This window comes from Ornithorhynchus anatinus, chromosome 3 (genome assembly GCF_004115215.2).
Source record: "Ornithorhynchus anatinus isolate Pmale09 chromosome 3, mOrnAna1.pri.v4, whole genome shotgun sequence".
In the NCBI taxonomy this organism is placed as follows: Eukaryota; Metazoa; Chordata; class Mammalia; order Monotremata; family Ornithorhynchidae; genus Ornithorhynchus; species Ornithorhynchus anatinus.
This window is the reverse complement of record NC_041730.1, coordinates 14,409,962-14,427,029: the sequence shown is the minus strand read 5'-3', so window position 1 is coordinate 14,427,029 and position 17,068 is coordinate 14,409,962. Positions and strand designations below refer to the sequence as shown.

Here is a 17,068-nt window from a genome sequence, read left to right as displayed (position 1 = left end):
AAGTGCTTTCAGATCTGCTTAAATGATGACAGCGTCATGGAAGACAAAACAGTTCTAGATTTATGGTTGTTCACAAATTACAGAGAACAAGAAGGCGGGTGATCTTGAAAAACAGGTTGCACAGTGGCGACACACAAAGACTAGTTGGAATAGGCAAGTCTATCGAACCTCGGGGACGTGAAGATGTAAAACAGTCGACGATGGGTCGGTGAAGAACCCGCTCCGAGGAGAATTTGTAATTGTCAGGAAGTGGAGAAGAGTTAATGGCACCGAAAACAGAAACTAAGAAAGCGCTTAGAGAAGAGGAAATCCAGAAGATCAAGTGTTGGGAAATTAAAAGCAAAGTCACCTTAATGCGTGAACAATTTACCTCTTTTTTCCTGAATTAGAGAAGCAGCACAACCAGGTGGATAGAGCCCGGGCCTGGCAGTCAGAAGGGGCTGGGTGTTAATCCCGGCTCCGCCACTTGTCTGCTGGGTGACCTTGGGTAAGCCCTTTCACTTCTCTGGGCCTCAGTTACCTCATCTGTAGAATGGGGATTAACACCGTGAGCCCCATGTGGGACATGGACTGTGTCCAACCTGATTAGCTTGTATCTACCTCAGCATTTAGTACAGTGCATGGCACGTGGTAGGCATTTAACAAATACCACAGTAGAAAAAGAAATTGGTGAGACAAGGGCCAAGCTTGTTCTAGAAGGACCCAAGCCGGCATCTGGGCTCGGAGTCGAGCAAAGCCGGAGTTGCTGTCTGAGCTTCTACTGTAAAATGAAACGAATTGTGGTATTTAATAATGATAGTATTTGTTAAGCGCTTACTATGTGCCAAGCACTGCTCTGATTACAAGGTAATCAGGATGTCCCACGTGGGGCTCACTGTCGTAATCCCCATTTTACAGATGAGGTAACCGGGACATAGAGAAATTAAATGACTTGGCCAAAGTCACACAGCCGACAAGTGGCGGAGCCGAGCTTAGGACCCGCGACCTGCCGACTCCCAAGCCCGTGCTCTTCCCACTGAGCCACGCTGCTTCTTGTTCGGCACTTACACGTATCAAGCACTGTACTAAGAACCGGGGTGGATAGAAGGTAATGATTGTCATATTTGTTAGGATAACAAGGTCTCACATGGGGGCTCACAGTCTAAGTGGGAGAATGGGTATCGAATCCACATTTTGCAGATGAGGGTACTGAGGCCAAGAGAAGTTAGGCGGCCTGCCCAAGGTCACACAGCATACTGGTCACTTCCAGGCCTCTGCCCCTTCCACTAGCCAAGGCTGTTGTCCCCTGCTCTGTTCCCTGGCCCCGCTACCATTATTCTTTCTTGCCACAGAGGTAAAATAGAGGAGAGAACTTAGAAAAGATGAGCCTGGTTCTCCCCAGGAACGGAGTGGCTCAGTGGAAAGAGCCCGGGATTGGGAGTCAGAGATCATGGGTTCGAATCCCAGATCTGCCCCTTGTCAGCTGTGTGACTGTAGGCAAGTCACTTCACTTCTCCGTGCCTCAGTTATCTCATCTGTAAAATGGGGATTAACTGTGAGCCTCACGTGGGCCAAGCTGATTACCCTGTATCTACTCCAGCGCTTAGAACAGTGCTCTGCACATAGTAAGCGCTTAACAAATACCAACATTATTATTATTATTACTGCCTGGGAGCAAGGCACTCTGGGAGGAGACCGGGGAGCCGAACGATACCCAACAGCGTCGCCTCGTGTGCTAAGAGAAGGACTCCGTCTCCCCCAGTCCCTCCCGCCCTCCCAGGAGGACTGACAAGGGGCGAGATGGGCCCAACTCCTCAAACAGAACACTTGTTTCCACAAAACCGAATCTACATTTTTAAGCCTTTACAAAAAGCGAGCGTGCCCGGCCGGAGACTTAAAACGACCCACCGTACACCGTATCGACGTTAGTGCAAATGTAGACAAGTCTGAGGGGCTTTGATAAGAAAACCGTGCTCCCTAAACGGGTCCTTTGGTGCCGTACTCCCTCCCTCGCCGTGAAACCGTCTCCGTTCTGCCTCGGGGCTCCGAGCGCTGAATTTCTAGGGCTCTGGGCTGACAGGGAGTGGCTGAAATCAAAGGAAGAGGTGAATTCTAGCTACTGGCTTCGTACCCCAAAAATAGGCTCCGTAGGCTTTACAGTAATCCAAAATGGTTTATCCAAGCATTTGAATATGTCTCTATAAATCTACCCTATTCGGGGTCCTCTGCACTCATCCTTATCCAGAATCCTCAAAAATGAATCCCAGAGGAAGAAGGCGCGGGGAGACCTACGCTGACGGAAGGCGCAGACTTTGGTTTTTCACAAGTAAAGGCTGAGCTCTCTAGAAACCCTGAAAATTTATACAGGTATTGGGGAAAAAAAATCTCGGGTCGGGGCGCCACGGCAGTTTCTCTTAGAAAATAAACCCAATTCACTGGATGCTAAATCTTTGCCAAATAGAAAACCCCCAAATGCTTCAAGGATTGAGCCAGAGCCCAAGGCCGGGGACTCTCTCGCCCTGACAAGGGAGGGCTCGTCGTGGGCAGGGGAAGTGCCGACCGTTGCGTCGTACTCTCCCGAGCGCTCAGTACCGTGCTCTGCACACAGTGGGCGTTCGATACGATTGACTGGGAAGAGAACGATGCGCTCGGCGGAAGAGGCGCGCTTGGGCCATCATCACCGCCAGTCTCCCTGGGGAGGCACAGGGTCCGGGGCCAACTGGTAATAGCCCCGCAAGGTACCCCCGTGGTCACGTGGGCACCGGCGGGGATGGCCAGGAAGGAGCCACACCCGAGGTGGGAGCTACCAGAGCCCCACGTGGCTGTCCCAACCCCAGCCGGGGCCCGATTTGGTAGCCAGACCTCGGGGGACCGAGTTGGGGGGGCGGGGGGAGGGGGCCCGCAGACGGGGCCGTCTCTTTGCAAGGACGGGTTTCCGTTCCGTTCAAAGAGGTCGCGTCCTACCGGCCGTCTGCCCCGGCGACTCGGCGGAACCGAACGGACCCGTCCGAATACGCGCTGGGGAGCGAGAGGGCCACCCCTGCCGCGGCGCCTATTTCAAAAGAGCCGTAATCTCTTCGGATTTCATCGCGTCCGACAGGAAGCTGAGCTCGTTGCATAAGGTCTCGTATCTGAAAGCCATGCGGATCTGAGCGACGTTGGTCTTTCGGATGTCGTTTCCCTCGGGTCCTTCTTTGTAGTAATTCAGCCCCAGGAACTTCTGCTTCTCCTGTAAACACCAAACTCAGCGTCAAATCGGAGAAACAGCGTGGCCTAGTGGATAGAAGACGGTCCCGGGAGTTAGAAGGACCTGGATTCTAATCCCGGCTCCACCGCTTGACGAGACTTCTCTGGACCTGTCACCTCATCTGTAAAATCTGGATTAAGCGTGAGCCCCATGTGGGATAGGGACTGTGTCCCACCCGATTTGCTCCTATCCACCCCGGTACTTAGGACAGTGCTCGGCGTCTAGTAAGTGCTTAACGAATACCACTGGTATTATTATTATTATTAGTTAGCTCTCAGTCCCAGAGCCTTTCCCACTTATACAGCAGAATCATCTGTGACATCCTCAGCTAGAGCCTGGGCGGGGCACTCAACTCTGTCAAAATCAGAGTTCTCTGTCCCATCACCGTCTTGCTACAGATCCCCCAGGCTGCTGATCTGCTCAGGGAGTGAAGTAGTAATCGACTAACTGTGGTATTTGATAATTTGGGAATTTGGTATTTGGGAAGCAGTGTGGCTCAGTGGAACAAGCGTGGGCTTGGGAGTCAGAGGTCACGGGTTCTAATGCTGGCTCCGCCGCTAGTCAGCTGAGTGACCTTGGGCAAGTCACTTAACTTCTCTGTGCCTCAGTTACCTCATCTGTCATTGGGGATTAAAACTGTGAGCCCCACGTGGGACAACCTGATCACCTTGTATCCCCCAACGCTTAGAACAGTGCTTTGCACATAGTAAGCGCTTAAATACCACAATTTTTTTTATTATTAATAACAATAATAATAGTATTTAAGTGCTCACTATGTGCCAGGCACTGTAATAATAATAAGAATTATGGTATTTGTTAAGCGCTTACTACATGCCGAACACTGTTCTAATCGCTGGGGTGATAATAATAATAATACTGTTGGTATTTGTTAAGCACTTACTATGTGCAGAGCACTGTTCTAATCGCTGGGGTAGACACAGGTTATCGGGTCGTCCCATAGGGGGCTCTCAGTTTTAATCCCCATTTTACAGATGAGGTAACTGAGGCACAGAGAAGTTAAGCGGTTTGCCCAAGGGACACAGCAGACAAGTGCCAGAGCCGGGATTAGAACCCGTGTCTTCTGACTTCGAAGCCAGTGCTCTTTCCACTAAGCCACGCTGCTTCCCAGCACTGTACTAAGCACTAGGGTGGATACAAGCAAATGGGGTTGGACCCAGTGCCTAGCCCACATGGGGCTCACATGCTTAACCCCCATTTTTTAGAGAAGCAGCGTGGCTCAGTGGAAAGAGCCCAGGCTTGGGAGTCAGAGGTCATGGGTTTGATTCCTGACTCCACCACTTGTCAGCTGTGTGACTGTGGGCAAGTCACTTAACTTCTCTGTGCCTCAGTTACCTCAACTGTAAAATGGGGATGAAGACTGAGCCTGCTGTGGGATAAGTTGATTACCCTGTATCTTCTCCAGCGCTTAGAACAGTGATCTGCACATAGTAAGCGCTTAACAACTACCAACATTATTATTTTACAGATGAGGAAACTGAGGTCCAGAGAAGTCTTGCCCAAGGGCACAGAAGACAAGTGGTGGAGCCGGGGTTAGAACCCCTGACCTTCCGACTCCCAAGCACGGGCTCTATCCACTGGACATAAGCAGCGTGGCTTGGTGGAAAGAGCCCGGACTTGGGAGTCAGCGGACGTGGGTTCTAATCCCGGCTCCGCCACTTCTCCGCTGTGTGCCCTGGGGCAAGCCACTTCACTTCTCTGTGCCTCAGTTACCTCATCTTTAAAATGGGGATTGAGACTGTGAACCCCACATGGGACAATCTGATCACCTTGTATCTACCCCAGTGCTTAGAGCAGTGCTTGGCACATAGTAAGCACTTATCAAAGAGCATTATTATTATTATTACTAAGCAAGAGCAGCGACCAGGGTGAGGGCACCGGGCCAGGCATCACCAAGGAGGTGTGATTATTGATTTCTCTAAATTCAACAGAAAAGAAATTCTCTATCCCTCTCTTCCCCACCCTTTTTTTTCTCTTCACTTGGTAGAGAAAGGAAGGAAGAGGGCTGTCGGTTTGGGCAGCGGGCAGCAATGGTTAGTGGAAAGAGCACGGACCTGGGATGTCTTGGCTTCTGATCCCGGCTCTGCCGCTTGGGTAATCAATCAATCAATCAATCAATTAATGATATACAGTGAATGCTTCCAGTGTGTAGAGAATTGACCTAAGTGGTTGGGTATTTGTGAAGTGCTTTACTATATGTCAAGCACTGTTCTAAGCGCTGGGGTAGATACAAGCGAATCGTGTTGAACACAGTCCCCCGTGGGGCTCACGCTCTTCATCCCCATTTGCCAGATGAGGTCACTGAGGCCCAGAGAATTGAAGTGACCTGTCCAAGGTCCAGCAGACACGGCGGAGCCGGGATTAGAACCCATGACCTTCTGACCACATCCGTGCTCTATCCACTATGCCATGCTGCTTCCCCTTTTTGGGATAGAGAAGGGGGGAAGGGTAAAGAGGCTCTTAGCGGAGCATCCTTGCAGCCCCAGGTGGCAGCGGGGAAAACAAGAATAATGTTGGTATTTGTTAAGCGCTTACTAGGTGCAGAGCACTGTTCTAAGCGCTGGGGTAGATACAGGGTAATCAGGTTGTCCCACGTGAGGCTCACAGTCTTCATCCCCATTTTACAGATGAGGTCACTGGGGCACAGAGAAGTGAAGTGACTTGCCCACAGTCACACAGCTGACAAGTGGCAGAGGCGGAATGCGAACCCATGACCTCTGACTCCCAAGCCCGGGTTTTTTCCACTGAGCCACGCTGCTTGTATCCCATAATAGAATACCATAATAAAAGCAAAAGTGAGCTCCCAAGCCCAGGGCCGGGTAGAGAAGCAGCACGACCTAGTGGAAAAAGCCCGGGCTTGGGAGTCAGAGGTTGTGGGTTCTCATCCCAGCTCTGCCACCTACCTGCTGTGTGACCTTGGACAAGTCGCTTGCCCCCTCTGTGCCTCAGTTCCTTCATCTGCCAAATGGAGATTCAATACCTGCGCTCCCTCCTATTTTAAATGTGAGCCCCATGTGGGACCTGATTATCTTGTATCTACCCCAGTGCACAGTACAGTATTTGACACACAGTAAGCGCTTACCAAATACCACAATTATTATTATCATTAGGGCCTGGAGGGAGGAGGGTTTGTGTCCGCTCCCACCCTTTCTCCCACACCGGACACCTCTACGGCACTGGGGGCCCTGTCCCCGAGGAGCAGAATCAAGCAATCAGTTAATGGTATTAATTGAGTGCTTACCGTGTGCAGAGCTGGGACATTATTATTATTATTACCCCAACCCTGACCCAACAAGCCCGTCTCTGTGCCCCACAACTGTATGGCGGGTGAGGCCACCCAAGGCCGCGGATGCACCCCAAAATCACAGCCGTCGTCTCTTCCGGCAGCCCGGGCTTACCTTATGGGAGAGTCCGCTCTGGAGCACGCTGTTTCGGGCTATTTCACAGAGGTCGCAGGTGCTGAGTTTCCACACCTGAGCTGCTATGGCGTATTCCTCCATGAGGGCTTCCTGGATGGCCAGAAAAGGCATACCGTCCTTTACGCTGCTGGACATTAAGGTCACCCCCGGAAGCTTGTCCCTCAGCACGACGCTCTTTCCTAATCTTCATCGACAGTCAGCTGGATTGTCACCGGGACGATCCAACGTGGAAATCAGATGTCAATTCCAGTGACCCGAGGTTCAATGGTCTGGGAAACGTCTGCCCCATTCCCCATTCCTAAGGAAGGACGTCAGTGTCCTTACAAGGAAGGGGGTTCTCTGGTGGGGGGCGGCGGAGCTCCCACAGGGTCTCCTGGTCTATTCAGATACACACTTCCACCTGCACTGACACAGAGCGCTTAGTATTAAGCGCTTAGCACAGTGCTCTGCACCCAGTAAGGGCTTAATTTGAATGAAAAGCGGTTCTGATCCGCTAAACCAGGCTAAAAATAGCCCCTGTCAGAGTCTGTTTGGATTTCTCAGGGCGCCACTGCTGCGAGTGGGGCTTTTTCCCCGGGGTCCTCGACTGTGAGTTACAGAATCTAATAATTATGATATTTGTTAAGCACTTACTATATGCCAAGCACTGTACTAAGCCCTGGGGTGCATACAGGCAAGTCGGGTTGGACACAGTCCCTGTCCCTCGTGGGGCTCCCGGTCTCGGCCCCAATTTTACAGATGAGGGAACCGAGGCCCTGAGAAGTAAATGACTTACCCAAGGCCGCAAGGCAGACAAGTGGCAGAGCTAATTAGAACCCGAGTCCTTCTGACTCCCAGACCCGTGCCCTATCCACTACGCCGTGCTGCTTCTCCCCCAGCGCTTAGTACGATGCCCGGCCCATAGTAAGCGTTTTAACATATACCACGAAACAAAGCAGAGCGAAACAAAAAAACAGCCCCTGAAAACAGAGAAGTAGCACGGTCTAATGGATGGAGCACGGGCGTGAAAGTCAGAAGGACCTGGGTTCTAATGCCGGCTCCGCCACTTCTCAGCTGTGTGACCTTGGGCCGGTCACTTCGTTCATCTGTAAAATGGGAATTAAATCTGTGAGCCCATGTGGGACAGGGACCACGTCCAACTGGGCCTCAGTTGCTCATCTGTAAAATGGGAATTAAATCTGTGAGCCCCACGTGGGACAGGGACCACGTCCGACCTGATTAGCTCGTATCTACTCCACCGCTTAGTACGGGGCCTGGCACATAGTAGGAGCTTAGCAAATCCCATAAGAAAAGCAAAAGTGAGCTCCCAAGGCCAGGGCCGGGGAGGGAGGCAGCCGGGTTAGCCGTAAATCAGCCGGCTCCTCGGCTGAGGCCCCGGACGCTGAAAGAAAGCAAGCCGCCGTGTCCGCCCCTTACCTTGGTGTAATGAAACTGCATGGGGTCGTCCGTGGAGAGGGACACGTGGAGTCCCTTGTGGAGAAACTCCCGCAGTGGGTTTTTGGAATATTCTAAGAACAGGCTGTTGTTGCTGAGAGGAGACATGGCGATGGGGATCTGGGCGAGGTAATAGAGGTACTGCAGAACTGGGCTCTGTTTAAAAGCAACACAGATTCTTTATCCGTCACGGCAGCCGGAGAGAACAGAAAAGGAAGGTTTCTGTCAGAGGAGTCGGACGGTCGGTCCGTCAGTCGTATTTACTGAGCGTGCTCGTCCCCCCACACCCTAAGTTCCTGTGGACAGGGAATGTGTCTTTTTACTGCTATAGTGTACTCTCCCGAGTGCTTAGTACAGTGCTCTAAGCAGCGTGGCTCAGTGGAAAGAACCCGGGCTCGGGAGTCAGAGGTCATGGGTTCGAATTCCAGCTCCGCCACTTGTCAGCTGTGTGACTGTGGGCAAGTCACTTCACTTCTCCGGGCCTCAGTGACCTCATCTGTAAAATGGGGACTAAGACTGTGAGCCTCTTGTGGGACAACCTGATTACCCTGTATCTACCCCAGCGCTTAGAACAGTGCTCTGCACATAGTAAGCTCTTAGCAAATACCAACATTATTATTATTATAGAGAAGCAGTATGGTTTAGTGGGAGAGAGCATGGATTTGGGAGTCAGAGGTCATGGGTTCTAATCCCGGCTCCCTCCTCTTGTCAGCTCTGTGCTTTTGAGCTAGTCACTTCACTTTTTTGTGCCTCAGTTCCCTCATCTGTAAAATGGGGATTAAGACTGTGAGCCCCGCGTGGGACAACCTGCTTGCCTTGTATCTACCCCAGCACTTTAACAGTGCTCAGCATATAGTGAGCGCTTAACAAATATCATCATGTTTTCAGCGCTTAAAACAGTGCTTGGCACATAGTAAGCGCTTAACAAATACCAGCATTATTATAATGATGCTTTTGTATATATTATTTATTACCCTATTTATTTTGTTAATAAGGTATATATCTCCTTGATTCTATTTATCTTGATGATGTTGTCTTGTTTTTGTTTTGCTTTGCTGTCTCCCCGCTTTAGACTGTGAGCCCGTCACTGGGCAGGGATTGTCTCTATCTGTTGCCCAATTGTCCATTCCAAGCGCTTACTACAGTTCTCTGCACATAGTAACAATATAACAGACACATTCCCTGCCCACTATGAACTTACAGTCTAAAGAGACTTCCGCTTCCAGTCCCGGGATTCGAGGAGAGGAAGCCCAAGTCCCAAACCACCCCGAGAGAGGCCCATGGCTACAGGCCCCGGTTGCGTTGGGACAGCCTGCAGATGGGCCTCAGTCGGTTGGTCAGTCTGTCCGTCGTATTTATTGAGCGCTTACTGTGTGCAGAGCACTGTACTAAGTTTTTTGGAGAGTACAATCTAACAATATAACGGACACGTTCCCTGCCCACAACGAGCTCACAGTCTAGAGTCTCAGGAGAACATCCCCCTGCCGTCTTCTGGTCCCGGCCGTCGGAAGTGAGACCCTCCCTGGCCTCCTCCTCCTCCCCTTGAGGGGACGTTGTCTTAAGAAGGAAAGAGCCGGTCAATTTATGGTGGCGGCTCAGCTGCCCAGGAAGCTCCCTGGGGCGGAGAGCGCTGTGGGAAGAACGAAGGAAGAGAGGCTCCAGGAGCGAGTCAGCGCCTCCACACTGAAGACCTGCTGCCCACCAGCTCTCTCGCTCTCAGGCCTCTCTGGGGCTATCGGCACGGATCGCCACGGGGACGCCCATCTCTTCGAGAGCCACCGACCTGGCTCAGGGCACGCGAGCCCAACCGCCCCGGCCCGAGAGCACAGGAAGCGACTCTGAAGGTGCGTCGAGAAGGCTTCGGCCAGGTCAAGGGGCCATTTGATTCCATTATCGAACAGACTCCCACCCTTTCTCCCACCCATCTCCCCCGTCCCCTCTTCCCAAACCCTCCTCGCCAGCACCAGGCTCCACCGGTCGGCCTGGCCTGGCCGCCAGCCGCTGGAACGGGACAGAGCGGCGGCGGCAGGGACGGTACCTTTTTGAGGAGCAGCCCGTGAGAAATGTTGTCCGCCGTGAGGAAGGCCGACACCAGGTTAGTGATGGAGCCCGCCTCTCCACAGTGAGGTCGGAAGAGGAAGGTGCTCATTCCTCTCTCCCTAAAGAGAAGAAAACAGACAGGTCTCTGAGGGACCATTGACCTGGCGGTGGTGGGTGTTTGCGGGGGGGAAGACACATTCACTCATGCACACACACACACACACACACAAAATGCCTGCTAGGGATGTGCGTGGGCAGAGATCTGAGGAAATCAGCGGTAGGAGGGTGGGAGGAAAAGCCAATCCCCAGCAGTGCACGGGAACGTCCAGTGTACCAGGCTGACATCGATCTGGCTGGCCCCATTCTAGCTGAGTATGAATAGTAATAATAGTATTTATTAAGTGTTCACTTGGTGCAGAACACTGTATTAAGTGCTGGGACGGAACACACAAGTGGGAACTGGGCATGGTCCCTGTCCTTAGGGGGGCTTAAAAATCTAGGCTCCTGGGATCTGGGGAGAGGAAGCGTAAGTCCCTAACCACACCAAAGGTGTCACAAAACCTTATCCCCCAAATCAGAAAAATAATGGGTCTTTTCGGCTCAAAGCATATTTCTGACCTATGGTTAGGGGAAGTGAAGGTCAGGTCCTTTTTTATTTTTGTGAGTTGAGGTGTTGAGTCTTCTGAAGTGAAGATTGGAGGGAGGAGGGAAGTTATTTTCTCGAGGGAGAGGGATAGAGAAAGAGAACGAGAGAGACTGTCACAGGTCTGGGGGGAGAGAGTCTGGTCAGAGCAGTTATTTATCCCTAGATAAGAAAGGAGACAGTGGTACTTGTTAAGTGCTTACTATGTACCAAGCACAGTTCTAAGCACTGGAGTTAATCAGGTGGGACACAGTCCCTGGGGCTCACACTCTTATTCCCCATTTTACAGATGAGGTAACGGGGCCCAGAGAAGTTAAGTGACTTGCCCGAGGTCACACAGCAGACATGTGACAGAGCTGGGCGTAGAACCCAGGTCCTTCTGACACTCAGGCCCATGCTCTATCCACTAAGCCGTGCTGCTAAGATGGCACATACTAGGGGGGCTGGGAGGAAGGAGCTGGATGTATTGCGATTCATTCATTCAATCATATTTATTGAGCGCTTACTATGTGCAGAGCACTGTACTAAGCGCTTGGAATGTACAATTCGGCAACAGATAGACACAATTCCTGCCCAATACGATTCAGAATTCATTCACCCATTCAGTCGCATTTATTGAGCGCTTACTGTATGCAGAGAACTGTACTAAGCACACGGGAGGGTACAGTAAACAATAAACGGACATATTCCCCGCCCAAAGGGAGCAGGTGGGACATCTCAGGCCCTCTGCAAGGAGGCTTCCTTTGCTAACCAGAAAGACTTTCCAGAAGGACCTTACAGCCCAGCAACCCTCTGCAACCCACCACAACTCCCGGGCCAGAAAATCAAAATCCCGGGCAGGACTTGAAGAGGATTCATCTCTCCCTCTGCCACCGGCAGGACCGCCCAGAGACAAAAGCCAGAGAGCAGCAGCATTCATTCATTCATTCATTAGTATTTATTGAGCGCTTACTGTGTGCAGAGCACTCTACTAAGCGCTTGGAATGTACAATTCGGGAACAGAGATAATCATTCCCTAGTGACACATCCCAGGGACCTACCCACAGTGACTCTGTCACAGTTCTTCCTTCTCTCTCTTCTCGGTCCCTAATACCAGCGTGGTCATCCCCTCCCCAATCTCTGTACTAAACCCTGGTCATGGGAACCAAGTCTCCCCTTCATTTCCCCACCCCTAAACGGATCTGCTTTCCAACATTTGAGTCATCAATGTGGTTTCTCCTAGATCCTCCAAGTTCTCTAATGGTAATAATAATAATAATGATAATTATGATATTTGTTAAGCACTTATTAAGTGACAGGCACTGTCCTAAGCGCTGGGGTGGATACAGGCAAATCGGATTGGACTCGGTCCCTGTCCTATGTGGGGCTCACAGTCTCAACCTCCGTTTTCCAGACGAGGTCACTGAGGCACAGAGAATTGAAGCAATTTGCCCAGGGTCTCACAGCAGAGAGGTGGTGAGGCTGGGATTAGAACCCATGACCTTCTGACTCCCAGGCCCGTGCTCTATCCACTACGCCAACTCGAGTAATAATAATAATAATAATGATAATAGTGATATTTATTAAGCTCTTACTTTGTGACAAGCACTGTACTAAGCACTAGGGTAGATAGATCATCAGGCGGACAGTCCCTGTCCCTTATAGGCTCACAGTCTAGGTAGGAGGGAGAGTTGGTATTGAATCCCCATTTTAAATATGAGAAAAGTGAGGCACAGAGAAGTTAACTGACTTGCCCAAGGTCACACAGCAGAACTGGGACTAGAACCCAGATCCTCTGCCTTCCAGGCCTGTACTCTTGTGTATATATTTATGATTCTATTTATCTTGATGATATTGATGCCAGACTACTTGTTTTGTTTTGTTGTCTGTCTCCCCTGTTTAGACTGTGAGCCCGTCGGTGGGCGAGGACTGTATCTGTTGCCGAATTGTACATTCCAAGCGCTTAGTACGGTGCTGTGCACATAGTAAGCGTTCAGTAAATATGATTGAATGAATGAATGAATGTTCTTTCCACTTGAGTGAGCTTGGAGTGAAGAAGGGGGGAGTATCTGACTCCCAAACTCTTCCCCCAAGCTCCAAGTGACACAGACCATCAACCACCCGCTAGGTCTCTTTCTACCGTCCACCCCGCAGGCTCCGCTCCTCCGCCGCCCACCTCCTCACCGTCCCTCGGTCTCGCCTATCCTGCCGTCGACCCCCGGGCCACGTCCTCCCGCGGTCATGGAACGCCCTCCCTCCTCACCTCCACCAAACCGATTCTCTTCCCCTCTTCAAAACCCTACTTAAAACTCACCTCCTCCGAGAGGCCTTCCCGGACTGAGCTCCCCTTCTCCCTCTACTCTCTCTACCGCCCCCCCTTCACCCTCCGCAGCTTAACCCTCTTTTCCCCCCATCTCCCTCTGCTCCTCCCCCTCTCCCTTCCCATCCCCTCAGCACTGGACTCGTCTGCTCAACTGTATATATTTCCATTACCCTATTTATTTTGTTAATGAAATGTACATCGCCTCGATTCTATTTAGTCGCCATTGTTTTTACAGGATGTTCTTCCCCTCGACTCTATTTATTGCCATCGTTCTCGTCTGTCCGTCTCCCCCGATTAGACCGTAAGCCCGTCAGACGGCAGGGACTGTCTCTATCTGTTGCCGACTTGATCATTCCAAGCGCTTAGTACAGTGCTCTGCACATAGTAAGCGCTCAATAAATACTATTGAATGAATGAATGAATGAATGAATGAATGAATGAATACTCATTGGAATACCATCCCCGGAATCTCCGCCCTTGTGTCCACTGAGGTTCTGACCAAGAGAATCGTGAAACCAAGGGGCGGCAAAGACTTTCACAACAGTAGAGTCACCTGGTCGTAGGGACGGAGAGGGCCGCAAAAACCACACGCTCTGCTACTATGAGAAGCAGCATGGTCTAGCGGAAACAGCCCAGTCCTGAGAGTCAGAGGATCTGGGCTCTAATCCCAGCTCTGCCACGTACCTTCTGTGTGACCTTGAGCGAGTCACTTCACTTCTCTGTGCCTCAGTTCCCTCATCGGCAAAATGAAGATTCGATACCTATTCTCTCTCCTACTTAGCCTGTGAGACCTGATTATCTCGTAACTCCCCCAGCGCTTATTACGGTGCTTGGCACATAGTGAGTGCTTAAAAAAATACCGTCAGTATTGTTATTATAATTATTATTACTGTGGAATTCATTTTTATAGTTAACCCCGGGTTCTGCCCTATTCAAAGTAGAAGTCTCACTGAAGCGGCTTGCCTGGTTTTGCCTGCGCGATGTTTGGTTTCTTGGATCCCAGGTGATTGAATGCCAGTTTGGGGCTCAGTTCTGAAGCCACTAGGCCAGCAGTGGCCCTCAAACAACCAAGGCTTTAATCTTAAATCTCTGCAGACAATGGTGGGGGTGGGGGGGGGGGCGGGGTGCTAACTCCCCTAATAATATACTCCCCCGAGAAGGAAAATTCAATTTCAGAAAGTGAGCATGAAAGATGCACCCAGAAATTGAAAGTCCAAGGATAAGGGAAGCAGCTGGGCCTAGTGGATAGAGCATGGGCCTAGGAGTCAGAAGGACCTAGGTTCAAATTGTAGCTCTGTCCCTCTCTGCTGTGGGACCTGGGGCAAGTCACTTCTCTTTTCTGTGCCTCAGTTCCCTCATCTGTAAAATGGGAATTAATACCTTCAACCCCACATGGACTGTCCAATCTGATTTGCTTGTCTCTACCCCATGCTTAGTACAGTGCTTGGCACATAGTGATTGATTAACAAATGCCTTTAAAAAGAATAATGATAATATTATTATATAATTAAAATTTGTTAAGTGCTTACTATGCATCAAGCACTGTTCTAAGTGCTGGGGTTGATACAAGGTAAGCAGGTTGTCCCACTTGGGGCTCACGGTCTTAATCCCCATTTTACAGATGAGGGAACTGAGGCGCAGATAAGTTAAGTAACTTGCCCAAAGTCAGATAGCTAGGTGGCGGAGCCGGAATTAGAACCCACGACCTCTGACTCCCAAACTCTTGCCACTACGCCCCGCTGAAATGATGGGGTTGGGAGATGGAGAAGAGATGGGGGAGAAAGAGCTTAATCTGAAGGAAGAATAATTAGACGCTCTCTGTGGAGTCCCATTAAGTTGAATCCCAGTCACAATAGCTGGTCCAGTCTCCCAAGCCCTTCCCCGCTTAACTTCTCTGGAACCTGGCCTTTGAAATGTCTCCTTGTTTCTATGAGCTCGCTGTGGGCAGGAATGTCTCTGTAGTTATATTGTACTATCCCAGGCGCTTAGTACAGTGCTCTGCACACAGTAAGCGCTCAATGAATACGATCGAATGAATTGAATAAATGATCTTACAAGAAAACCCACCACGCCTATGGAAACAGACAATCAGAAAAGCTTTTCTGAGTCTCAGCGAGACGCCCCGAGGCACCGGACGACCAAGCGACTCACTTTCTGAGGTTGTTGAGCACCATGATGTTGGCGTACATATAATACAGGTAGTAGCTGTAGGGTGGGTTCTGTTCGGTGGTCCAGATGTCTGGGTTCGGGCTCTTGTCGGAGAACATGTGGTCACTGTGCTTGGATTCGTCGTCCACGCTGTCAAAACCAGTCACCTGCGGGGAAACGGAAATGCAAGTCCCAAATCCTAGAAAGCCTCCAACTTGGCTTTTCTAACGACAGACTGTCAAAAAGTGACAATGGCCCAAATGGCTGGTGGGTGGCTATTAAATCACCTGATCAGCCTCCTATAGCCCGACCTGACCCACGAGCCCGACCTAATCACCTGCGCCCCACCTACCTTACCTCCCTGATTTCTGACTACAACCCAGCCCACACACTTCATTTCTCTACTGCCTACATATCTATCTCGCTGCCAACCTCTCACCCACTTCCCACCTCTGGCCTAGGATGCCCTCCCTCTTCATATCTGACAGACGATCATTCTTCCCCACTTCAAGGCCTTATCAAAAGCACATCACCTCCAGGAGGCCTTCCCCGACTAAACCCTCATTTCCACTTCCCCCAATCCCTTCTGCATTACTTTTGCCTTTGGATTTACACCCTTGATTCACCCCTCCCTCAGCCCCACAGCACTTACGTACATATCGGTAATTTATTTATATTAATGTCTGTCTTCCCCTTTTGACTAGAAATTAACGGTAGGCGGAGAATGGGTCTACCAACTCCATTAAACTGTACTCTCCCAAGCGCCTGGTACAATGATCTGCACACAGTAAGTGCTCAACAAATCGATCGGTTGATTAATCGACTGACGGCCCCCTGAGGGATTCGGCACTTCGGACTGCAGTCCCCAGGCAGGCTGGAAAGGAGGCATTTTAGCAGAGAGGAAGGCAGAGGGAGAGAGAGATAATATCTTTGTCAACACATCTGCTCAGATCCTAACTCGGAGTCCGTCCCGGGTAGGGAGTTCTTGGAGACCAAGCCAATCGGATGGACAATGCAGACCTTTTCCTGGAAGTTTGGGAAGGAGAAAAAGCATCCAAAGCCTCCTTCCCCCACCCAAAGCAGTAGCAGGGAGCAGGGCCTTGATCAGCCCAGGAGAATGTCTATTGCATGTATGTTGCAAGTCACCGTGGAGACCGTGCCACGGGCTGCGCCGCAGGAGAATTCCCTCTTTGGCTCCATCAGGGATTGGAGACGGAGGCCCCAGCTCTTCCTGAGCACTCAGGGGAGCAATGTGGCCTCGTGGAAAAAGCACAGGCTTGGGCATCAGAGGACGTGGGTTCTAATCCCTCCTGTGGCACGTGTCTGCTGTGTGACCTTGGGCAAATCATTTCACTTCTCTAGGCCTCGGTAACCTCGTCTGTAAAATGGGGATTACAACTAGGGAACAGGGACTGTGGTCCAACCTGATTAACTTTTATCTCCCCCAGCGCTCAGAACAGTGCTTGGCACATAGAAAGCACTCAACAAGTACCGTAATTATTATTATTATGATGTGGGACAGGGACTTCCCAGCCTCATTCCTTGTACCTAACTCAGCACTTAGAACGGTGCTCGGCACATAGTAAGCGCTTAACAAGTACTGTAATTAAGCAGCGTGGCTCAGTGGAAAGAGCACAGGCTTGGGAGTCAGAGGTCATGGGTTCGAATCCCGGCTCTGCCACTTGTCAGCTGTGTGACTGTGGGCAAGTCACTTCACTTCTCGGTGCCTCAGTTACCTCATCTGCAAAATGGGGATGAAGACTGTGAGCCTCACGTGGAGGAACCTGATGACCTTGTATCTACCCCAGAGCTTAGAACAGTGCTCTACACATAGTAAG

At 50.8% G+C, this 17,068-nt stretch overlaps 1 protein-coding gene across 2 annotated transcripts in view; it reads right to left on the bottom strand.

Moving 5' to 3' along the window:
* Positions 1 to 1,809: 1,809 nt before the first annotated feature.
* The window catches only part of AMPD3 (adenosine monophosphate deaminase 3), a 108,785-nt gene continuing 93,526 nt past the window's right edge, over positions 1,810 to 17,068 (bottom strand). For both annotated transcript variants that reach the window (XM_029059742.2, XM_029059741.2), the window contains exons 11-15: positions 15,234 to 15,397; positions 10,136 to 10,256; positions 8,080 to 8,253; positions 6,643 to 6,753; positions 1,810 to 3,208 (exon numbers count right to left, since the gene is read on the bottom strand). In XM_029059742.2, the coding sequence (XP_028915575.1) occupies positions 3,032 to 3,208; positions 6,643 to 6,753; positions 8,080 to 8,253; positions 10,136 to 10,256; positions 15,234 to 15,397 (747 nt within the window). In that variant the 3' untranslated portion in view covers positions 1,810 to 3,031. The remainder of the gene's footprint in view (positions 3,209 to 6,642; positions 6,754 to 8,079; positions 8,254 to 10,135; positions 10,257 to 15,233; positions 15,398 to 17,068) is intronic.